The sequence below is a fragment of the Cheilinus undulatus genome, linkage group 17, assembly GCF_018320785.1.
Source record: "Cheilinus undulatus linkage group 17, ASM1832078v1, whole genome shotgun sequence".
Classification (NCBI taxonomy): domain Eukaryota; kingdom Metazoa; phylum Chordata; class Actinopteri; order Labriformes; family Labridae; genus Cheilinus; species Cheilinus undulatus.
Window position 1 is genome coordinate 34,133,463 of NC_054881.1, and position 25,000 is coordinate 34,158,462.

The window sequence follows — 25,000 nt, forward strand, 5'->3', positions numbered from 1 at the left end:
TGTTCTCCAGTATTTTTCAGTCTTCAGACATCTGTTCGTCTTCTGCTGAAGTCCTTCAGGGGGTATACGGGGGAGGCAGCGGTACTGAAGAAATCTTTTCATAGGCTGGAGGAGCATTGGGAATCTGTTGAAAGGTGAAGAAATACAACCAAGTCAAATAGCTGAAAGAAAGCACTATTATATCTGCAAAGTATGTTGCCTTTTTATTGGCTTATTGACACTGGTTTTGCACTATCTTGTTATTTGGAATAAAAGGTCTGCACAGCACTGTTTAAATGATTTTATAACTCAGGCAACTGATTAGATGAAAGGATTGGATTTTTTTTTATAGGAGATTGTTGTTCTGCAGCTTCCTCTCATATGAGAGGGTGCTGATCTGGTTCATCTCCCCTGACTTTTCCCTGCAGACCTGGACACAAATACCTCCCTTGGGAATGAAACATTTTAATACCCTCCCCTAGTCTGGTGACACAATAATCTCTTCTTCAAGCATCCATTACATCAGCTTCACGTGCTCCACAATGTGTTCAGAGTCGTGGGGCTTTGGACTAAGTACCCCCTGTTATGAATAAGTTCTACAGACCTTTAATACACGGTTAAATGGTTTCCAATGTGTCCTGTTGACAAACTGGCAGAGGTGAAAGGTCATTACATTAACTCAAATTACTGTAATTGAGTAGTTTTTTGGGGTACTTGTGCTTTTATGTGTACATTTTGTTATCAGTACTTTCACTTAAGTTTTAACCTGAGTAACTACTTTACTTGAGTAAAAAACTCTTGTACTTTTCCACCTCTGTTGACTTCATAGCAGCATATCCAAAAACAGCTGCATTTTACTTTATTGTAAGGGTGGAACTTGATCTGGTAAACATGGTTGGAGATTCAAAGTCTCAGTAGCTACTAAGGCTGAGCAACTAATAGAAATTTAGATTTAATCACAATATGTCCTGCAATTTTCAAATTGCAGAAGTTGCCAGATTTTGTTGACCTGAAATGTGTCAGCAAACCAGTTTCATACGTTTTTTGCATCAGAGATATTATGCTCTACACAGCATGTGAAGCATTATTTTTTTCTATAATACTTTGCAAAAGTCTCACTTTTCTTATTTTTTAAATGTTTTTTCTTATTCAAGAAGACTTTACATAAAAGTGATCATTCACTTCATGACATCAATTCACATTGCATCTGCAATACGAGTCAAAATAACTGCAGTCAGATATTGTTTCAGAATTGTTCATCTCTAGTTTTCATGATGATTGATTTAAGGCTTTAAGTTAAAAAACAGAGTTTACTACTGTGATCAAAATAGCTAAATAAAGATGTAATTCATGTTGATTCAATCATGGCATGTTTTTCATCCTAACATATAGGCCCGACCTACAGGAAAGAACAGTTCATGTTAAATCTACTGCTTCAAGATTAATCATGATTAACTACGATCCAGAATCAGTACACTAAGTTTTTTTAATCACGATAAATCGCAGGCTTTATTGTCACTTTCCAAAAAATTGGTCAAGCCAGGTCATGGTCTCCCTGCAGCCACAGTGATGTAAAGTAAGTCTACCACAGCTCCTTAAAGTCTTATTTCACTAAAAAAAACTCACAAACAGCTCAGTTGACAAGTCAAATGTCATTTGAACCATTTGTTATCAGACATTTACCTTTTTAACATTCCCTTATTTCATTTTCCATCCATAACAAGTTCCTTCTTCTGTGGTAAAGTACACATATGATCTTTAATCTACCTATAGAAGCAGGCCTGTGTTCACACTGGAGGTCCCTTATCCTTAGTTTAAGACAGTAGAAACATTCAAAATCACAAAAGCCAGTTTTAAATGCAATAAATAGGGTGTGATTAATCACAAGCTATGACAGAAATCCTGAGATTAATTATAAGAAAATTAAATCTTTGACACCCCTAGTTTAATCCATTTAATATTGTATTGGTTGTACAATAACAGGATGTACTGCTTGTTTTTGTTAAAAAAAAAAATACATAAGATGAGGAACTTAAAAACCTAAGTGCATGTCAAATTGCAAATTCAAAATTGGACCCAAAAAAACGCAATTAGATAATTTTCCCAAATCGTTCAGCCCTAGTAGCTACTTAGTACTTAAGTAAACCTTAAATAAGTCCCTTTTACCATTATTTAGTAGATTTATGGAGCAGTGTTTTAACTTTTACTTGCCTAAAGTCCCTGTACACTGAAATACAAACTTTTTGTCTTAACACACTTGATATGTTGGAATAAGGTTGCTGTAAACATGTGAAAACATTGTGATCCACATGTTTTTGATTTAGACTACAAAGAAGTTCACCTTTTTCCTGGCTTGGTTAAGAATCTTGGGGAATTGACCTGCCCCCCCTACATCAATCTACGATAAAATCACTGGCCACTTCATTTAAATATAGTCTATGTTAGCTGATGTTACTTCCTTCATTGAAAGTTAACGGCCAATAACATGCTGTTTTTGTTCATTGTGTGGTAAATTTCCCAAATCTATCAGCCATGGCGGCCTACAGGTCATTTAAAGTATCATAATGGAGAGATTTGTGCCAGAAAACAGTAAATTTAATCCCCAACTTCTGTCCCTTTGCTCTGGCAAAAAGCCAGGCCGCTGCGCTCTGATCAGAAGCATTTTTAAAATTTGAGAGGAACGTATTTCCCATGAGTGGGTGTGGCTTCAGCTCATTCAACTGACACGCCCACACCATCCTAGAGCAGATATTATAGCCTCATTTTTCATGATTTTGAGGCTTAATTTTATAAACTTAAAGATGTTTTTCATGACTGAAATTTAGACTGGTAATTTATAACACAGTGGTCTATCATACAGAAAACCTAAAAGACAGATTTCTTTTGATCACTTTACAAGGACTTTAAGTAAATTTTAACCAGACTACTTTTCTTTTACATTAGTACAATAGTCATGTACTTTTTCCACGCCTGTGAATTGGTGACCTATCTTGTTCCTGGCATTCAAGAAAGTCTGTCTTAAAGACAGATAGATTTAGTGGAAGGCAATAAGGGGTCCCTCACCGGAGGTTGGAAGCTGCCGAAGTTTGCTAGAGCCATTTTGTTATCTGCAGAAGGTCCTGCCTCTGAGAACTGGCCTCCTGTGAATCCTGGTGACCCCGATCGAGGGGTCTTCGAGGGAGAAAGATGAAATTGGTGTTTATTAGTTACAAAGATCACTGCATTAAATTAACTGAAAGATAAAGCATGATTGTCTCACTCTGATTATTTTATATCCACTTCTCTTTTTGAAGTACCAGCAGCCCAGGATGAGGAGAGCTGCGATGATGACCACCAGCAGAACTATGCCCACTGCCCTGTGTTGGAAAGCACCATTCAAATAGATACATAACGTTAATTTAATTGCTTTATTATGGCAATGTTTGTTTCATGTAAGAAATATGTGTGGCACAGTTTAAACCCATTATTAAAAGAGGGTGAAACACTGGCTGATGGAAGCGTAAGGAAATATACATACTCCTCAGCTCTGACGTGTTCTCCTCGTCTGCTGCTGGCAAAATAAATGTTGAAGTCTCCACGAGGCATCCCGTGTGTATGATTACACCGCATGAAGCTGAAAGTCAACAGAAAATCACTTAATCACTTAATCGCACTTGAAAACTGAGTACACATTTGTAACACAGTGACTTTCTAAAACTGCACAAAAGTATTCCATATCTTTATCACAATGTAACCAAAAGTTTAAGAATGGCTTGTAATACAAAAAGTAGCAGGTGTCAAGGCAGTCTGCTTACTGAATATGATGGGCCTGTATAGAGTAGGCTACAACACACAGCATAAAGGCCTATATAGCATAGTCATCAGCAGCTAAAAAGCAACCTTTAACCTCTGCATTGTTAAATTAGAGAAAATTGGCTATTTGTTTTTCTTTGAAGCCCATTTTTATAGTTTTATCCATACTGTATGTAAGCCTTAATTTGACTGGTGTCATTGAAGTATAGGCTTCATAATCAGCAAGGACCTGCAGCAGTTCATCTACTTTTCTGCCTTTAATCAACTACTATAGCAAAAAACAAGCAAAAACTATAAAAGACCATCCTTTAAAAAAAAAAATCACCTGTTTTGGGTTGCAGAAAACAATGCATTGCTCCGTAAATGTGCAAAAAAAAAAATAAAAATCCTCAGGATTTTATACAGACGATAAATCAATAGCAACCTCAATGTCTGTGCTGATGGCAATTCAATGCAGTCTGATCTATTTCTTCTGTTTTGAGTAGCCCAATAACGTGCTGTTCCGAATTCACTTTGCAGTGAAATTATAGCATTAGCAAAACAGTCTACGACAGGAAAACAAATGAAAGAAGAAGGCAAAGAAAACATCATCTTACCAAATTAGATAATTAGATTGAAGAATACACTTCCTCTGGTTAGGATGCCTTCTCACATAGACTGGGTCCTAAGAGCTCTGTGTTAACTTCAATCCTCAAATACCTTTCCTCAGTTTGCCAGCGAGCGGAGAGGGGCAGAAAACCCTCATGACCGTCACGGGTTAGAAGCTCATGGTTAAACCCATTGAAGCAGAGTAATTACCGTGAAACCCCTCGGTCCTGAACGCAACATTATTATCCACTCGTGAACGTAGAGGCGTCAGCTGCTGGCTTTGCATGAACGTGTGTGCACGTGTGTGTGTGTGGAGGAGTGTATGCGGTATTGTGCTCACATATATCCTAATCATATCTAATTCAACAGCCATAGTAAATTATGATTTAAAGGCCTAGTCGGCCAGTTTAGAGGGTGGGCTAAATGGCCTAATTCAGGCTTTAAAAAGAGGAAAGCGACTTGTGATGTAGAAATATTATGGCCATTTTACGAGGAAAACCCCCATCAAATTTCCTGATAGGCAATACCCCTGTTAAGCACAGCTTATAAGGGTAATTCTCCACAGGAGGAAAAATGATTATACTCAAGTAAAAGTACAGTTACTCTGGTTAAGATTCCCTTAAGTACAAGTACTGGTCTACGAACCTACTCAAAAGTAAAAAGTATCTTATTCACTTCAAGTACTGAGTAGCTACTGAGGAGTTACAGTAAAATATGACCTTTGCTTGTTGGCACCAACAACATGAGAACAGATCTACAACCAAGCTGTTCAAGTTAAGTCACACCTCTATAATAAAGTAAAACACAGCAAAATTGACAGTGATAATTAAACTCATGTAGAGTTAAATTTAAATCTTTAAACATGTTTATATTGGTACACTACATATAGTTAAACAACACTTTTCAAACTGTTAAATATTTAACAATTTGACAGAACTGCAGTAAGTCTTAAAATTCTGTGGCAAGGTGGGTCCCCTCTGGCAAGAAGAAAGCAGAGAGCCAACCTCATAAAAAGGCAATACATATTGATGAAGAATATGCTCTACACATTCTTAAGGAACATCTAAAGTCACAGGTTGAAACTCTAACTCCGTGGATAATTTCACCCAAGGTGCAAGTATGTCTCATAACAAACACATTAGTTTCTCTTCAGAGAACTTAAATGCAGACTGCCCATTTTGAGCACAACAATGAATGCAAAAAGGAATCATTTCTAGCATACAAATGGGCATGGAAATGTAATTTTTGTAGGCAAACTGAATAAAATCAACTTTTTTATTTCACTTCAAAGACTGCAGCATGAAAAGCACATTTAGCACTGGATTAAATATTAACAATTTTTAAAAAGTATCTAAATCCAAAGCCCTTCATTTTGCTTTGTATGCTTCTTTTTAAACGAATATTGCCAATTTTAAACTTTAACACTAAATCCATACCATATCCATATTGTGTACATTAAAACAAATACATTTCCTAAATATCAGACAGTTTCTGCATGTTTTAGGCAGAAGAAGTGAAAATGATTGATCCTCAATGCAGTGTGTTATGGTCTTGGAATGATGGGCACACTTTAACACCCATAGTATTATATGATGTTGGCTCTAAAGGATGTTATTACCTCTGCCAAGGAGGTTTTGTGATCGGGTGGGTTTTTTTCGTTTGTTTGTTTGTTTGTTTGTTAGCAACATAACTCAAAAAGTCATGGACGGATTTTCAGGAAATTTTCAGGAAATTTCAGAAATGGCATAAGGAATAACTGATTAGATTTTGGGACTGATTTGGATCACCATCTGGATCCAGGAAGTTTTAAAAGAATTCTGTACTATGGGAGATAGGGCTAATGGCGGAGGTCTGCGCTGTTACCACTTTACACCAGGAGATGGTGGACATGAGTGACTAATTCAAAGTTCTGGACTGTGTAGAGTTTGAAAGACGCACGCCTGGTCAAGGAGACGAGTCGGAGCGTAACAGAGAGAAAGACAGCGAATTGTAGCAAGAATACTCACAATGCTGGTAGGAATAGGGGAATATTCACCCTCGCTGCACACGTAGCAAAGCCAATGCTTTGCCTCACTGTGTCTCCACCCCACCAGGGAGGGAGTAATTGGCGAATTAGGTTTTTGGGCGTGACTTGAATCACTGTCTGGATCCAGGAATGTTTTCAAAGGATTCTTCACTACTGGGAGATAGGGCTAATGGCGGAGGTCAGCGCTCTCTGAGTGCTTTTCTAGTTTTTAAAGATGGAACTGCATTATTTTTTCCCAGATGGTGTATAGATTTGTTGGTGTTTTGAATCTAAATTTGTCTTCAAATATAACTTCCTGATAAGCAAAAAATACAACTGGACCCTCCTTAGGATGGGATAAGCCCCAGATATCAAACACTTCTGGCTCTGACCCTGGTTTATTGGCTTTTTAATTGCATGTAGTGTTATGTAACTTGTTTTGAAAAACATATAAGAAGTGTAAACTGCTATGATAGTACTTCTTCTACTACTACTACTACCACTAATTAAAAAATAAATCATAATAATAAGTTATTAAAATTACAATATAATCTATTATGCAGTTAAGTGTTATTTGAGCCCATGAAAAGTGAAGCCCAGCTGAAAGGACAATTGGAACTCTTGGTGGTCTCACTTCATTGGATGCAAACTACATTAAAATATAAAGTATATTATATTATAAACTGTGATGAGTTCTTCAGGATGAAATTTGTGTGAAAGTTCTAAGATTATATCTTTCAGTGCACTATACAGGGCCCTGAAGGCATTCATTTCAGTGGTCCATATGACTCACGGGGCATCCTTAGATGATGCTCCCTGGATGTTACGATGCATCATCTGACTCATGTTGAGCTTCATGTGTTTTCAAACAAATGAGCCCATTGTTAATCTATGATCTTCTTCATTCAGGAAAATAATGATAATAATAAAGTTTCTGACTGTAGGCTTTTTGCAATTAAGATGCTCAGCTTGACTTTATAAATGTTTTTTTTCTCATTAAGCCATTCACTTGCTTAAAACTGCTTCTTTTTTATTTAGAGGCCTATTGGTTTGTTGAATTTGTGTAATGTTATATTGTGATGATAAGCAGACTATTTTATAGAATCTTATATGTGGGCTATAATGTTGCGTAGTAATACATGACAGATGGTTGTACAGAGGTCCAGTCTGAGGGTTGACAACAAGAGTTGTACTGTAAATCACCAATGGCTTATCTGTGTAGCACATTTTTCATTTTCTGTAGTCAGACAGCCAATAGCCTATGCCTATTAAAATGCATCATCCCTGGAATAAATTTAAATTTATGTCCAGACGTAGGGACAAAAGTTTGCATTTGTCTGCAAAACATTGAATATTTGTCCACAAGAGGGAGACCAATCCTCGTATTTGAAACTGTGCCTACTTTGATTTGTCTCAAGCTTAAGTTTAGTGTTTCATTTTAGATTATAACATCATAAGAGTTTTATTGAAAATATTCTGTGTTGCAGCATACATTGAGTGCCATAGTTTGAAACATTTGAGGAAAAAAAGAACAGATTATAGATGTTAAATCCCCGAACATTTATTGTAAACCTGTGCAGTTGCAGACAACCTTCATTTAGTTATTAATGCTTTATTATTTACATTTTTAAAAGTTTGAATAATGTTGCTGAAAAATATTAACTGGAAATAACAATAACTAGTTAATAAAAGTGGTGTTTTTTACTTATTTGGGTAATTCCTTGCTATTAATGATTTAACTCTTAGTTTTCTACTCAAAGTTAATGAAATGTAGTTTTAAAAAGGCTTTTTTTTTAAGTGAGGTCTACAGTATAATATTCACTACAATAATGTTTGTAAATGTATTTTGAAAACTGTTTTAGTTACCTTTGTATCTGCATATATGCTAATTTTTATGATGTCACCAGTACATTTTTTTCAGTTTCCAGGAAATGCCTTTGCAATATCATGAGAAATACATTGATAAATGGCTTTATTATTGTAAAATTGGGTTATTATCTCTCTAATATAAATATACAATAATGGAAACATTTCTATTATTAGTTTTTTTTTTCTTTAATCAACCGCGTATCCTCAAAATCAAGTTGGTTCCACCCTGTTAGTTTGTGTATTTATTTTAATCTGCTGTAAGAAAACTCAGTTCCCATGAATCCAATTTCAGGAAGTGACATCACTTCTGGAGGGAATTTTGAGGAGCAAGTGAATTGAAAACCAACTTTCTGTCTTCATTTTTAAGAAGTTTTAGGCTGTTAACCTGGATGCCCTATCCTTTAAGTTCCACCAGTTATGACAGAAGTAAATCATATTTTCTTTAAATCACAAAATCTTCAAAATTGTTATTAAAATGTCATTTATCTTTGTAAACCAGCTAACATTTTTTTTTGCTAGCGAACATAACTTAACTCTGACACAGAAATGGCTAATTTCTTGTAACAATTTCAGCCGTTAGAGTACGATCCCCCTGTTGTCCTTCAAACCATGTTTATTACATTTATTTCTAAATTATATAACAAGTTTTTAACTGTTCATGTCTCCTGTCAGTTTCTTGTGTTTAAAATGATTAAGGGCGTGTTGTTTTTTTGTTTTGTTTTGTTTTGTTTTTTGTTTTTTTTTGGGGTCGCTCTGTTACATTCATTAAAAGGAAATATTCTACTAATACATTTTTGTTTTATTAATATTAAAAAAGAAAAACTAGCATGATGGAATATGGGACACAAAGGTCTGAGAAAAGCTAAGTATTGGTGAGCATTTACACTATTAACAGGGTGGGATTTTCATTAAAGTCTTCTGTGAAAATATTTATATTTTTTGTTTTCTTTCTTATTATTTTATTTTTAGGTACTTAAGCTCTTCCACTCCTAAACATGTCATTAACAACATTTCATCTCAAAAACTAAAAACGAAGTTTTCACACTTAAAAGTCACCAAAAGCCAGGAATGACCCATTTACGTCTCTGTCTATGAATATCCAAGGTTTACCGGCCTGCTCTATGTTGAGGTGTAACGATCATAACCATTAGTTAGCATGGCTTCCCACCGGTTGAGGGAGTTACTGCTTTTATCGGTTCTTCCGGTCGGCATTTTGAAAGCGCGAGAGAGAGACAGGGGCAGAGGGGTAGATACCGTGGACCCCTTTTTTCTCTATTCCCTGATTTTCTTTTTAATCCAGGCACCCGCAATCATATCATCCAGCGCCTGGTAAAAATCGTCGTCTGATAAGGCCGGTGTGATTTAAGGGGACGCATCCCCTCCCAGCAGATATGCTCGCCGTGAGAAAGAAGAAAATCCCCCGACGGGAATCACTGCCGTTGTGTTAGCTGTTACTCCGAGGAGCTGTTTGAACAGTGGGACGGAGAGGGAGCTAGAGACTCTTCTCCAGCTCCAGCTGCCATCCTACTCCTGCTCCTCCCCCTCCTTCTCCTCCTCCTCCTTCACCAGAACCACTTCTCTTTCTCATCACATCCAGAGGTAAATAAGCTGTAATCAACAATAATAACCTATTTCCAGACAAATTGTTTACCTTCCCGGATGATTCCGCGGTGTCAGACACATCAGGCAGCCGTTGGGAACAGCTAACGGGATTAGCTAGGGGGATAATTGTGATTTGTGATGGGGTCTTTGCTTTGTACCCCTGCCTCCCTGGCGTCGGGTCGGGGTTACGCTTCCTTAGGCAAGTCCGAGGTCCACTTTGTGAGCTAAAGATGCGTCGGTAAAGGCCATAGCAAGCGTGAGTTGAAAATATGAATCCATACACGACCTGTTCGATGAAAATAGCGCTCCGGAGTAGGAAGCTAACTGTGTTTGATGCACTCCCGGTGATGCTAGCTAAGGCAAGTTACAGATATACCTTTGCCAGTTAGCATACGTTAGCTAACATCCTCAGTTGTTGCTAGCCGGCTAACCCTGAGTTGAATTTAGTGACTTTTTTAAACACTGCTATGCTGTTCGTTCTCTTAGCAAGTAGACACATCGCCAGATATGACAACCGAGTAACAATTCAGTCATATCTGTTGTGAAGAAAGGCTAATGGCGCTGTAATAAGATAGAACAGCCCCGGAAACCTTAAATGACACTGTAACGTTAACAAAAGAAAGAATTCGAGGTGCTATTAGCTTACAATATCCTCTGAATGCATTCGCACTTGGTTTTGTAGGTTCTAGCTTTCAAAATGAATGTAATAACACTGGAATAACTCGACGCTGTAGGTCCGAAATAAACAGACAGACATAAAGAGACGTAATGGTTGTAACTTTTTATCATGAGCTCTATCAGATAGATTTGTTTTCACCGTCCAAGTCTGCTCGCAATTCACGACATAATAACCGACAATACTTGTACATGGGTAAAAACAATAGATTTTATTTAAGATTATGCATAAAAGTTGCATGTTATACACGATAAGGCTGCAATATATAAATCCATAGAATATACTCAATGAAGGTGTTTGTTTACAGAGTCAAAGACGACCACTGAATGAGATGGTGTGGACCCCAGATGATGTTACAAATCTGTAATTTATAGAGACATGCCCAGGCTTGCTGCAGAGCCTTTACGTTGTCTACGTCGTTTGTTCATTAAGTATGCAGCATAATAATGCACATTTATGAGTGGACACATTTCTGAAGCCCTATCCCAGGAAGCAGAACTCTGTCATATTAATAACAACAGCTATGATAATATGGAAAACACTTGGTTATTTTATGAGAACTTGTTGACAGTGGACATTCTTTAAGAGTGTCTATTGCAACTTATTTTTTGTGTCTTCTGCAGCATTTCGGAGATGTGAAAAATAGGAAGAGATTGGTGATATTGAGCAGCCTGTGCATTGACACGACCTCTTCACCTCATCTTCAGCATGAATGGTGATATGCCTCATGTTCCCATCACTACTCTTGCTGGAATTGCTAGCCTGACAGATTGTAAGTGAATCAGCATGTCTCCTAACAGTCTAAATACTAACATTCAAATCAAGATGCGACAAGGCTTACTAACATCTGTTTGTCTAGTGGGTCAAAATAGACTGGATAATTATGCAAGACATAAACACAATTTTGTTAATTTATTCACTTCTGGTGATATCAGACCAGTTCTTGGAGAAGTGGCTACAGATGGGTAGTTTTAGGTTAACCTTTCCTCAATGAAATGTATATTTCAGCAATTTATATTTGTAGTCAAATTGTTGTTTTGGGTTGCAAAAGAACCCTGAAGCATCTTTCATCACTTTGATGCTGACATATTTTTGAAGCCTTTTGATAAAAAGATATAGACATTATGTTTCAGGGATTTAATTGGATTTTATTCTTCACCTTTTAAAATATTTATTCATATGGCAAATGTGGGGGAAATATAAAATTCATTAAATGTATTTTAAGTTTGAATATATAAAAACATCTTGCAAAAATGAAATTTGAATATGTAAACACTTGGGTTAAAAATGTTAATAACCTCTTTTATTATTGACATTTTGTATTGTCATTACTTTAAGTCACAGTTACATGTTCTCAAATTTCTCTCAAGTACTAACACTTTTTCCAGAATAGTTTGATTTTGTTTTTTTCTTCTGTTGTGGTTTTCATTCCTCACCCAATACATCTTGTCTTGCTGCCATCATTTCAGTGTTGAACCAGCTGCCTTTGCCCTCTCCTCTCCCTGCCACCACTGCTAAGAGCCTTCTCTACAATGGAAGGATCTCCGATGAGGTTAGCAGCCTCCTGGTGTGTCGGGACGAGAATCTGGTGACTCAGCTGGCACAAGGCCTCAACCAGGTCTCCACTGAACACATGTAAGAACTACTCACGGATCTTTCACATGTAACTGCGAATATAAAGGACGAAAAACTTGCTTTTAGCTAACATCATAGGTTTTAAATGTTGAAAACCTATGAATGAAAACTAAGTAATAATTTGGAAGTCGGCAAGATGTAATGTGCAAGGAAATACATTAAAAAGTCCTGTTTCATTTTTTCTATTCTAAAGAAATGAATACAGGCCTTGCCTTCAAGTTTCAGCTATCACAGTGGTACTACTTCACCACATTGCCCAAGGCATGCTCTAGGTTGCTGGAATCAGTTATGTTGAAAGTTTTTCAATGTAGTGAATGCCCAGGACCCAATGGGTGATGATTTGAGTGGGTCCCATGGGAATCGAAGGGGTTCCCAAAATTTTTTTTGTGCCAATAGAGATTGAATTGTAATAATGGTACAGTTAAAGACAGAACATTCTTTCAGTTAAGTTTTCATATTTTAAAAAAGTGACCTATTTGAAGTAACTTTCTGTGCATTATAAAAACACATTTTTAAAATTTGCATGAATAAAATGCAAAAGTTTTGAAAATTACAATAGGTCTGAGGGGGATGGGAATCCTCACCCAGGAAATTTTGAGCCCTCAGCACCTTATTTCTTGTATTAAATGTATTTTCTTCAGTTGGCTGCAAAATTGTCCTTGCTTTTTTCATTAAAATAATTATGAGGCAAGTCATGAATTTAAAATTCCAGCCACTTTTTTATTTTCTATTGCAGCTGGAAATTGTATTTAATGTGAGATTATCCATTAAAATGGGACTTCTCAACACCATCCACAACTGGAAAGCTTATTTTGATATGACAATTTTTTTCAGTGATCTGGAAACAAAATCCAGACTGCAATATTATGAACTCTTACCTCTTTGTCTCTGCCTCAGTCACTGTTTGTGGCAATAATGAATTTCCCTTTGTTTTCAATATGTATTTTGTACCTCCGTATGTTCAGGCCTTTTTAATTAACATGCTGTAATCAAAGTAGGAGGGTGCTAGATATTAAATACACGATATAACATATTGCATAGCAATGGTATGCACGTGTGAGAGAGAGAGCAAGAGAACACATTTGCATAGGGATAGTGCAGACACTAAACAAAAAGATTTAATCATAAGGCTTACTGTTGCTTTGTATAACTCTCAGATTGATCAAAGATGTTTATGAAATTCCCATCAGTCTAGAGATTTATTTAACAGGCACAAACTGTGCCAGCTGACTCATATATAAGTGAATCCTGCAGGCTAAGCATGCATAAGAAGATCTACATATTATATTTTACTTTTTGCCAAAATTATTGGTACTGCTAGCTGTCCTTGCAGCATTTTACTTCTTTTACTTCTCTATTTGGCAAATAACAAACTGAAACAACTAAATAGTCCTTTTTCACACATAATAACCAAAAAACTTAATATTTTGTATGGCTTCCTTTGGCCTTGATAACAGCTTACATTCTTGCTGGCATTGTTTTTATGTACTTTTCTACAGTCTCTTTTGTTATTGAGTTTCACATAGTTTCTAGCTGTTCCTACAGACTTGCTTTAGATGAAACTTTGGTGCCATCAATCTTTGAATCTACTAAATCTCAAATTTGTTCAATAGGATTCAAATCCGGACTTTGACTTGGCCAGTCCATCAGTTCCAGTACTCCAGATTCCTTTTTCTTGGTCAAATAGTCTCTGCACAGCTTTGAAGTATGCTTGGGGTCGTTGTCTTGTTGGTTTGTGAACCCACGACCAGTCAGATTCAGTCCAGAAGGGATTCCATGATGCACTAAGATGTTGTGGTAGAGGTTTTTGTTCATGACACCATCGATTTTCACTAATTTGCCCATGCCGTATCCACAAATGGAACCCCATACCATAATGGAATCTCCACCGTGTTTCACTGTGGGTGTAATGCATCTGGCATCAAAACGTTCTCCAGCTTTTCTGTGGACATAAACACGACGATGCTGACCGAAGAGTTCAAACTTGGACTGGTCCGTCCAGTCATCAACAGTCCAGTGTTTGTGCCCCCTGGCAAATCTGAGGCGTTTCTGGATTTTTGCAGGCCTCAATAATGGCTTCTAAGCAGCTATTCTTCCCTTTAAGCCTTGTTCCGTCAGTCGTCTGCTTATGGTCATTCTGGAGACTTTCTCACACTCTGATCTAGAAGCATTCATCTCTGCCTGAAGATCAGCAGTGGTCTTTCTTCTGTCTCTAGTACTTAAAATCTTGAGGTGTCTGACATCTGCTTCAGTTAACTTTGGTTTCCTGCCTATTCCTTGGCGCATTTCGTAAATACCAGTCTCAGCAATTGACTCCAAAGCATACTTAACCACACTGTGAGAACACTTTATGTCTTTCCCTATTTGTCCCAGAGACCATCTAGCATCATGAAGTGCTTTAATATGGACTCTTTGATTTTCAGTGAGCTCTCCACATTTTACCATTTTGAACAGGAATGAGGAATTTCAAACTGAATTCACCTTTTTATACCCAAATTTGAGCCGGCTCACTGGGCTTCTCTGAGAAGTCAGAAATTAATCAAGCATAACATTCAACCACTAAAACTAATTTTTCTGTTCAGGAATGCAATTAAATAACTGTAATTTGACACATTGATCAAGACATAATAATGTGCTTTACTATTTTTTTTTCAGTTTTTTTGTAAATCAGTAAATTTGAAAATTCATGGATAACAATAATAACTATATTTTAGCATTAAAAATGTCATTTGGGTTAAAGAGCTTCTACATATTGGTGTATTAACCATTGCAGAAACATCAAAATGATTTTGGTAATTACCAATGCTGTTAATTTAGGGCAGATGTGATGTAAACCTTGCTTTGGGTGGTGGTCTAATGAATTTGTTAAGCATTGTATACATATATTCTTTTCTTTTTGCCCTTGGTCATCCTCATTGCTTGGCATTGGCTAAATGAATTAGTAAATATTGGCAAAAATTCAATATTTTGCAATCCTACTCTTTCAATTTGAGTGTGTAAAAAAGGTAAGATGTGTACCTTTCAACATTCCTGAAAATCATTTTGAAAGAAAAAAAAAATACATTTGTCAGATCTGCATAAAAGTGAATTTTCCTTCCAATCTGACTCTGGTCTTTTTTCCCCAGAGAGCTGAAGGACAACCTGGGAAATGATGAACCCGAGGGTGAAATGCCAATGCTTCTTCAAACATTACTGTCCAGGAACCCAAAAATCTTCGGGGACAAAAGTAAGTAGATGCTCTACCAGATTTGGTGGAGTAAGAACAAGAAATTGAGAGTTTGCTATGGACACTGCTGTTAAGCTGTTTGGATTCCCTCACATTCACACCTTCATCATATACAGTACATTTAAGTGCTCAGTTTTAATACATTTGTGGTCTCCAAACCTAGAGCCACTGGAGGAAGAAAACATCAAGTTAACATTACATCTCTAAGTGAAGTCAGCTACTGTTATTTTTATTAGTGTTATTTGTATTTATGTCCACAGTGAACAACCTGGTCAGTGTTAATTTTGCAGCTTTTTTAAATTTTAGTCTTAGTTTTAGTCTTTAAATGAAATGCATTTTAGTTTTAGTCCCATTTTAGTAATTTCTACCCTCTTTAGTTTTAGTCTAGTTTTAGTCGATGAAAACTCAAAACATTTTAGTCTAGTTTTAGTCCAAGCATTTATTCTCTTGCCTAAATCTGGTACCAAGTCATGGTAGTGTGTTCTCTGCACTCTGCCAAACCTTGGGTCCCTGCTTTCTACGGCTGAGAGGCAGAAGAGATACATACACATTGTTTTTTGACAGATTTACCCACAGTGGGGAAATATCACAGATTTGAATGTCCGATAAAAACTTCATTACATTTTAGTGTAGTTTTAGTCATCTTGACGAAATTAAACTTAGTTTTTGTCAGTTTTAGTCATCACAGATCTATTTTTGTTAATCTTTGTCTAGCTTTTATCATGGAAAAGATGCTGTTGACAAACATTTTTAGTCATAATTGTAGTCGACTAAATTAACACTGAACCTGGTGTGGTGTAACCTTGCAAAGCAGATGGATACGCCTGTTTCCTTGTTTCTCATTGGCGAATCCATCTTGCAAAGCTCCCATCTGAACCGTTTGGGCCAGGTTAGAAAATGACAGGACCAATCAGTGACGAGGGGCAGTCCTTCTTGATGTAAGCAAGCAGCAACAAGAGCCCGGTGCAATTATGGCGGAAGAGCTTAGCGCGGATGCTGCTAAAGCGCCAGTTTTATCAGAACTTGATGACAATTCTTCATTAAAAGAAGACCAAAGAACAGCATTGAGTTGTTTTCTTTTCAAAAATGACAAAAGTTGTGTACTGACATGTCTATAGTCGCCATGGTTTGCGTTATTCTTTGGTAGCTGCACAAGCACCTTGGTCGTGGCTACGTCACATGTTTTGTTGCTCTGATTGGCCCCTTAAGATGTGACAGACAGAACATTCATCCAATCACACTCAGGTTTTTTTTTTAATTCTCTGCCCTTTCCCAAATCTCAGTATTGAAGGTTTTCCAGATGGATATGTGAATCAAAATCCATCTGGCGTGTCAGGTGTTTGGTGAGCTCCATCTTCCCATGACTTCTCTTTATGTGAAGCTTCTCAAACAGTTACAAACTATGTTAGAAACTGAAATAACCATCAAGCACTGATAAACTTTATCTACATTTCACATTAAAAAGCGTAAAAGAGACATTTAAGTCTTACTAGAAACTGTTGATGGTTTAATTGCGCTTGACTTTGCTGCTGCAGCAGCAGCACCTGTGGTTATTAATAGCATAAACATCATCATCTTTTATCACTGATCTATACCCAAAAAGAAGAATTAAAAGTGTTGTCATAATCACGTTGCCTTGGATCACATTACAATCAGTGGTGCACATTTGGCTTGAGAGAAGACCAGAGCCCGGTGCCAGGCCATGGTGAGCCGTGCATGAGTATGTGTTGGTATATATGTGTGCATTTGATGTTTGCCAAATTGTCTTGAAATCATTAACAAGGTTTTATTTTTCACTTTTAAAGCATCTTTGCACACAGACAGTGGTGCTGCTGGTGGACACAGACACCTATTCTCAATGCATTTACTATTAACATTACTCATTTCACAGCACCGTCTTCATGACGGGAATTAAAGCATTTATTCAGAGGTGTATTTGGGCGAACCGTTGAGACATAATTTTCTGTCTTATTTGTGAATGGGCTACATTGTCCATTGCCATTATTGTTTTATAAGAAATGCAGTATTAATGCAAAATGCAGCAGTGAGGTGTCTCTGTGTATTTAACCTAGCTCACATAGTGGTATCTTGTGGTTAAATCAAAAAATGAATAAAAACAACCTTCAAGCGACAGTTAAATTTCAGTTAGCTGATGTACTTGAGCTGTTTTTTTAGCAAAAACAAGTGACTGTATTTTAAACTGTATGTGTCTTTGTGACAGTAGTGTCAGGTGCCTGTGCCAGAATACATAAACAGGAAATCAGGCTAGAAAGATGCAGCAAAGGCCCCCGGGTGTCTTAAACCCCCATTAGATATTATTTTTAGTGTTGCTGTAAGAAACAAAAATTGGATTTCATTCAACAAGGTAAGAATTCTAACTAACAGATACTGTATCTTTAAACCCTTTAATACCTTTTACTCATTTCATGCTGACCTGATGTTTTATTTTTGTCCTCAAGTTGAACCAACCCTTTAATTAGTTGACTTCTCTGCTCTTGCAGTGATAAAATCTTCCTTTAATCCTGAGGTCAATTCTAGAAATTCCGTAAGTGGAAACAACTTTATGTACCCGTAAACCTACAATAACATGTTAGAAAACTGTGAATCAGTGACTGAAATCATTTAATGTAAACCTGGTTTCCTATCATTTATAGCAATGCTTCTCAAACCTTGGGTCCGGGACCCCCCAGGGGGGGCACCAAAGATCTTTGGGGGTGGGGGGTGGGGGTGCAAGGCTTTGTCTGCTCTGAGCCTGCCAAAATTAGATTTGCATATATTGACTAGAACCATGATAAAGCAGTTATTAAGTAGTTTATACAAAGGTGTTTTGATAAGAAAAGCATGTATAGGCCTTTTTTAAGGCTTTTTTCAGTGAGACAATTAAAATCTATGTTGATTTTTGGCAACAGTGTTTCACTTTTTCTTCTCTCTTGGGTCCTGGGGGGCTCCGCATTCTTGGTGCATGTAGGGGGTGCTCCAAGGAAAAATGGTCGGGAAACACTGATTTATAGCATTAGTTCTCAACCTGAGGTTGGAACCCCTTTGAAGATTGCAAAACACTGAGTGGGGGGTCACCTGATGCATTCCAAAACATTAAGAAAACTATTTCAAAATGATTTCAAATTATATATTATACCCATTTTTATTAAAAAAAAAAAAGAATAAAATTAGTTAAATGTAAAAAAAAGACATGGTCATAGGTGAGATTTAGACTCTAATTAAAGTAATGTTTAAAAAATACTTAAAATGTAAGTGTGCACATGACTATTCTTGAATGTGCAAGGCTGTGTTCAACTACTCTTCAGCCACCGTCAGACACAGTGGGGGCCCCTGGTTCAGAGAACCCCTGATTTATAGTGCATTTGATGTTCAGCAGTAGTCAAATATTTAACATTTTATCATTAAACTCATATACGGCTCTTTAGGGATTAGCTTGGTTTGTTGTCCTATAATGAATTCTAATACTAACTGACATAAACAGTAGCATATTCATCTTGTAACCTTTGTTCTGGAAAGCCCTCTGGTTTTATGAGCAGCTGCACTAGCCTGCAATTACCCTTAATTATAAGTATATAGTATGCAAACACACTTTCATACTGAATCAGGCCTGGTACCAAAGATTGAAAAGAGAGGAAAGCTCTGCACAGAATCCATGCTGCCGTGTTTGGGCTGCTGGCAACTGAAAGATCAACTTTAGTCAGAAAATAAACCTTAAATGTTTGTGGGAGTGACCGCTTACTCATCAGCAGAAAATATATCAGGAAAAATCTTTGCAGATTTTAATCTTGCTTATTACATGCTTATAAATCATGCTACTTATTTCAGATATTATTGACAATCAAGGTATGTATAACTGAAAATTACCATACTTTTACATTTTTTACAGTTTCATATTCAGGCATATTTACAAAATTAAATCCATAACAGTAATAGTTAAAGGAAAGCTGACTTGGTGAGGTGTTAAATTATAATTTCTGCCATCCATGCGGTGCCAAAGCACTTTTGGCCCCCAAAAGTCTGGTTTCTTTGACAAGCAGGAGTGCTCCATACCATACTCAGGCACAATACACCTCCTTTGTCTTGGGAAAGTTGGAAGAGGGAGGCCTCAGTACAGTACTGATGCTCATGCATGTACACAAGCAAGGGTATGCAATGTCAACATTGTAAAATTGATATGCATCGGTGTGCTGCCTTGCATATTAAGAGACAGCACTTCTTGTAAACAAAACCCCACATGTGTTTTATTTCAGTGTTATAATGCTTGTAGAGGAGGTGGCTGTGCTTAGGCCTGGTTTGACCAGGAGCAATGTGAGTGCATGCCAGTGGGGGATTGGGAAGGGGGAACAATTGTATTCGGGCACAGTATGGGGCAACTGGGCTTAGTGTGAGTGGGCCTTTTATTTAATTATCTAGCCAAATTTGTTACTGGGATTAGTGGTTTTGTTTTGGGAAGCTTTACATTTTAAGATACCATCTTGAATCCTTATTAGAAAAGCTCCTTGTTGTAATGCAACAAAGTACCACCACTATCCGTGGCCTGTAAAATGAAAATAAAGTAGAAGAAGCATCTCACTTACACATTGTCCCTGAGAAATTGAGAAGGATATATTAGAATGCAGCTTATTTCTATCATTCAGAACTGCTTTTGAGTAGATTGTATTTGGTGTAGATTGAGATTGATGATACATTTGTGATGTTACCCCATCTAACTTTCACTTTAATGCATTTAGTTTAATATGCCCCCCCTTTATTCTAAGGAATGTAAATTTGATCAGATCCCTGAGAGTTGTTCGTGCTGTGTATGTTTAGTTCATTTTTGTATGATTTGAGACTATTATTTCTTTTTTTCTCATGACTTAGGCGTACTGCAACAGCCACTGATACAGCAGTATAAAGTGTCTCAGAATCAGGTGCATGGGAGTCCAGGAGCAAATTATCAGCAAACCACTGTCACTCAGAGTCCCTCTGGGTAAGTTAGCTCCTGCATCATGTCAAATTATGAAGAAACAGAAGTACCATTTCCTCTATTTTGACCATTCCATCTTCTTTCACAGGTGCTATACATCCCAACAGTCAGGACCAGGCTCTCGGTTTGTAACCCAACAGAACAGCCCCATACCCAGTCCCTACACCCCCCAGAGTCCTGCAGACTATATGCAGTACAACCCACCTAGTTATTCTCAACACCAACAGACTCAGCAAGGTGAGTAGATATGATAGTCAGAAAAACACCCCGTTAGCGACTTACAAAACCTCTGGGAAAGAAGAATTTTGAATCTGTATTTAGTATGCAATGCTGCTACTGCTGGCTTACATCAAATCATATCTGATTCAAGAAGACTGTCTTGGCTGCTGAAAGCTGTTCTTGATCTTTTCGTAATTCTGATAAGTTACTAAACTGTTCAGAGCAAGACACAACATGCTGCACAGCAAAAATTAAGAGGTGGCTCTCAGAGGATTGTTCCTAGCTGAATATCAGATACACTCTGACCTTGAAATATTTTAATATCTTCAAATTCCTCCCACTCATTTTTTGGTGAAACAATAATCCTTTTGAGAAGACACCAGCTGCATGTTTTTATACGTAAAGTTGCTGCCCACAGAAAGATTGCTAAAGCTTTAATTTGATAATACACTTGCAGTGCATTCAGAAAGTTTTTAGACCACCTTTACTTTTATTTAATTTTGTTATGGTGCTACATTCAAAAACTATTTTTTATTTTCATTAATCTACACTCAGTGCCCCATCAAGACAAAATGAAGACAGAATTTTATAAAGTTTTGTAAATCAATTTAAAATAATCTACATAGTAATCAGACCCCAAATTCTTGAAATTTAGCTCAGGTTCCTCCCATTTCTCTAGATCTTTGCTGAGATGTTTCTGTACCTTGATTTGAGTCCACCTGTGGTAAATTAAACTGATATGACGTGATTTTGAATGGCACACACCACTCTATAGAAGACCTCACAGCTGACAATATCAGAGCAAAACCCAAGCCATGAGGTTAAAAGGAACAGCCTGCTGAGCTCATAGACTGGAATGTTGCCGGGCATAGATCTGGGGAAGGCTACAAAGATTCTGCTGCACTGAGGGCTCCCTAGAGCACAGTGGCTTCCATAATTCTCAAATTAAAGATGTTTGACACAACCAGGACTGTTCTGAGAGCAGGTCGTCTGGCCATGCTGAGCAATCAGGAGAGAAGGGCCTTTGTAAGAGAGGTGGAACCCGAGCTAAATTTCAAATATTTTAGCAAAAGTCTGAATACTTGAATAGATGTGATATTTTAGATTTGCAAAACTAAAACAAAAACAAGTTCTGTTTTCATTGTGTCATTATGGGGTACTGAGCAGGGCTGAATGATTTTGGAAAATAATCTAATTGTGATTTTTTTCCCCCAATATTGCAATTGCGATTTGTTATGCAATTATTCCTTAAGTGTCTTTTATTCCTAAAAAAGGACTGAACAATTCTTTTAAAAAAAATATAAAATTCTGATGATCGTGACTGGTATTGCAAATTGGATATGAAATGTTGCATTGAAGGATTTTTGTCATTCTTATATTTAATAAGAAAAAAGTACAAAAATGAAGAAGATAGGAATTTTGCAGACTATTCTAAAAAATGACACCTGAATGATTGCATGATATGTCATGTATAACATCTCTACTGCAAAAAAAGTTTTAAACTGGTATTTTGACTTAAATTTCAGGTCAAAGAAATATTGCACCTTCTGTGATTTGAAAATTGCTGCAGGCCAGACTGCGATTTAATCTATTTTTTCGATTAATTGCCCAGCCCTAGTACTGATTGTAGATTAATGAAAATAATAAAAAAAAAATCAGGCTACAACATAACAAAACTGAATGAAGTGAAGGGTATCTGAATACTTTCTGAATGCACTGTATGTTAAGCTAGACTGAATAAATGATAATGAGGAGTCAAATGTATTAAGCACTTTATTCTGTTTTGTTTTAGTTTCTAGTGTTGTGAGAACTATTCATGACAACAAGGTACCTGGACATCTGTCAACTAATTCATCTCATCATAATGTGGGACTAACTGGCTCAGATGAAGACTACATGAACATGGCTCACAGACTGCGACATGAGGTAATTCAAAGGATCGATTTATACTGAACCTGACCTCCACAGACAATGACATCTCAGAGTAATGATTAATGTCTTCTGCATCAACAGGAGAATGACCCTTCCATAAGGGCCTCCAAGTTTTCAGTTAAATCACCACAGCCTGTGTGTTCCCCTACCGGGAGTGAGGAGGCTGTGAAAAGTAAGCTGCCCAAGCAATGAATTAATTGTTGTCATTTTGTGCTTAAGAAGTACAGCACTTTTTGTACATTTCACTCTTTGTCAAACATATTATATTGAGCTAATTGGTTTTGAATGTTTTTTTGTGTTTATAAAGGATCCAGGCGGTCCCTTATCATGCAGTCCCCTCCACCTGATACACCTCCAAGTGCAGCTCCAAACCTGCTCCTCACCTCCACTGACCGCAAAAGAAAGCAGAGAGAAAATATTAAAGAAGATCACAAGCAGAATGACACTAATGCTTTGTATGGCATCGTAAGCTCTCCATTAAAAGACTCAGCCAGGCTGACTTTGAAACTGACACGAGTGAAGAGTCCAGACATGGATCAATCCCATATCAGCTCACATGAAAGTGATTCAACAAATACCAATAACCAGCAGTCAAGAACCACCCAGGACTTGTCCCACAAGTTAAATACTGAAGAGCAGCCAAACTGTCAACAGGTTCCCATCCAGCAAAATTCCAAGGAGACTGGAGTCATGGGTGGAGTTATGTCTGATGATGCCGAGATTGAGACATTCGTAGAGATGGACAGAATAGAACCTGAGTCAGCAAGCGAGAGAGAAAAGTGTACAAAAGAGGTCCAAGATAAAGGTATTGTGTTTCCTCCTTTCTTTGAGCTTTCTTATATTTGATTCAGTTCATTCTTCAGTTTGTGTTTCTAGAAGGTCTAAGCTTCATTTTTTATTGCAGATAAGCCGCTAAAGAAGCGGAAGCAAGACTCATACCCTCAGGAATCTGGAGCTGAGCCAAATGATGGCCCAGCTGCTTCAGGGGACAATTCTGACAGCACGCCAACACCCAAGAAGATGAATACCGCGAGTAATGGTTCCAGTCGGCCTGCTTTGATGGTCAGTATCGATCTGCAACAAGCTGGAAGATTTATAAGACAGCCTGTAGTCGTACTGGAGCCCCAGCAACTGTGTGAGGACCACCTAAGGCGCATAAAGTCAAAGACTGACAAAAAAGTGGATAAAGTTGTCGAAAACAGACCTGAGATCATCAAACAGCATGGTGACAAGTCAAGGAAATCTGGCTCTGAAGGGCAACAGGATACTCCTAAACAGAAGCAGGACAGCCGTCGTGAATCCAAACACAGACATGATGGAAAAACTGAAAGCGGCAAGGGACACACAGATGACAGACAGCAGGACACGCCACAGCAGAGACATGATAGGCATTCAGACTCAGGCCACAAAGAAGAAAAGAACCACAACAGTCACAAATTCAGTGTCAGCCAAGCCAAGAGTCCAAAAACCACGAGAGAAGTGGAGCAGAACTCCAGACAAGGAGAAGAAAGAGTGAGGGATAGAGAAAGAGATAAGGAAAGGGGTAAGGAAAGAGAAAAAGATAAGAAAAAAGAAGACAGAAAAGAAGACAGAGAAAGAGTTAAAGATAGGGATAAGCATAGAGATATGAGTAAAGATAGAGGCAAGGATAGAGAAAGAAGTAAAGATAGGGAAAAGGATAGAAATAGAAGCAAGGATAGGAATAAAGAGAGAGACAGAAGCAAGGATAGGGAAAAAGAGAGAGAAAGAAGCAAGGATAGGGGAAAGGAGAGAGAAAAAAGCAAGGATAGGGACAGGGAGAGAGACAGAAGCAAGGACAGGGAAAAAGAGAGAGAAAGAAGTAAAGACAGGGATAAGGAGAGAGATGGAGATAGAGAAAGGAAAAGGGACAGGGACAAAAACAAAGACAAGAAAAGGGACAGAGATAAAGACAAGGAAAGGAAAACTAAGTTTTTGTCAAGTGAAAACTGTAACCGACACTCTCCTGATCGAAATAATAAACCTGACAGCACTAAAACACAAGAAGCTGAAAGCAGAAAATCTAGTGATCAGAATGGTCGACAGAGGGCAAACACTTCCAGCCTTCAAAATGCCCAAAACAAGGATGAGAGGTGCAGTGGTGACAGTCAAGCTGGAAGCAAGCAACAGTCTTCAGAGATCATAGCTAGCAATTTCCCCGCATACCTGCTGGGTGACAAAAAAGACAGTCTGAAAAATTTTGTGATTCCTAAACTGAAACGAGATGGGAAAGATCCTCAACCTCCAAGCCAACTGAAAAACACCTTCCCAGAACCCAGAGTCTGTCTGGAAAGAGTATCCCTCATAAAGAACTTAAGTAAAACAGCTAAGCCTGTTGTCGTGGTTAAGAAACTCAGTATTGATGAAGTTAAAACCATCATTAAAGAAAGCCGGAATGCACACAGATCCAGGAACTGGTCCTCGTTTGACAGATCTGGGAGAGGTAAGTTTGACTGTGATATTAAACATGCATGATGGATGTATTCATGAGTT

At 37.5% G+C, this 25,000-nt stretch overlaps 2 protein-coding genes across 2 annotated transcripts in view; one reads left to right on the plus strand and one right to left on the minus strand.

Moving 5' to 3' along the window:
• Positions 1-2: 2 nt before the first annotated feature.
• mlana (melan-A) lies at positions 3-10,022 on the minus strand. Its single transcript, XM_041810854.1, has 5 exons — positions 9,885-10,022; positions 3,497-3,592; positions 3,239-3,335; positions 3,043-3,150; positions 3-124 (listed from the first exon to the last, which is right to left on the minus strand). Exons 1-5 carry the CDS (start codon positions 9,914-9,916, stop codon positions 56-58), a joined length of 402 nt encoding a protein of 133 aa, XP_041666788.1. The 5' UTR covers positions 9,917-10,022; the 3' UTR covers positions 3-55.
• Positions 9,514-25,000, plus strand: part of LOC121525081 (nipped-B-like protein) — a 36,562-nt gene continuing 21,075 nt past the window's right edge. The window contains exons 1-10 of the mRNA XM_041810853.1: positions 9,514-9,832; positions 11,135-11,283; positions 11,981-12,146; positions 15,272-15,372; positions 20,233-20,341; positions 20,427-20,575; positions 22,350-22,483; positions 22,571-22,661; positions 22,797-23,294; positions 23,394-24,950. Of these exons, the coding sequence (XP_041666787.1) occupies positions 11,220-11,283; positions 11,981-12,146; positions 15,272-15,372; positions 20,233-20,341; positions 20,427-20,575; positions 22,350-22,483; positions 22,571-22,661; positions 22,797-23,294; positions 23,394-24,950 (2,869 nt within the window). The 5' untranslated portion in view covers positions 9,514-9,832; positions 11,135-11,219. The remainder of the gene's footprint in view (positions 9,833-11,134; positions 11,284-11,980; positions 12,147-15,271; positions 15,373-20,232; positions 20,342-20,426; positions 20,576-22,349; positions 22,484-22,570; positions 22,662-22,796; positions 23,295-23,393; positions 24,951-25,000) is intronic.

Bases quoted from the DNA above. Each gene is read 5' to 3' on its own strand.
- mlana (XM_041810854.1), bottom strand. From the start codon at position 9,916: ATGTGTCTGACACCGCGGAATCATCCGGGAAG. The intron at 3,336-3,496 runs GTATGTATATTT...TTTCCAACACAG, and splicing joins GAACACGTCAGAGCTGAGGA to GGCAGTGGGCATAGTTCTGC. The intron at 125-3,042 runs GTGAGGGACCCC...ACCTTTCAACAG, and splicing joins TCGGCAGCTTCCAACCTCCG to ATTCCCAATGCTCCTCCAGC.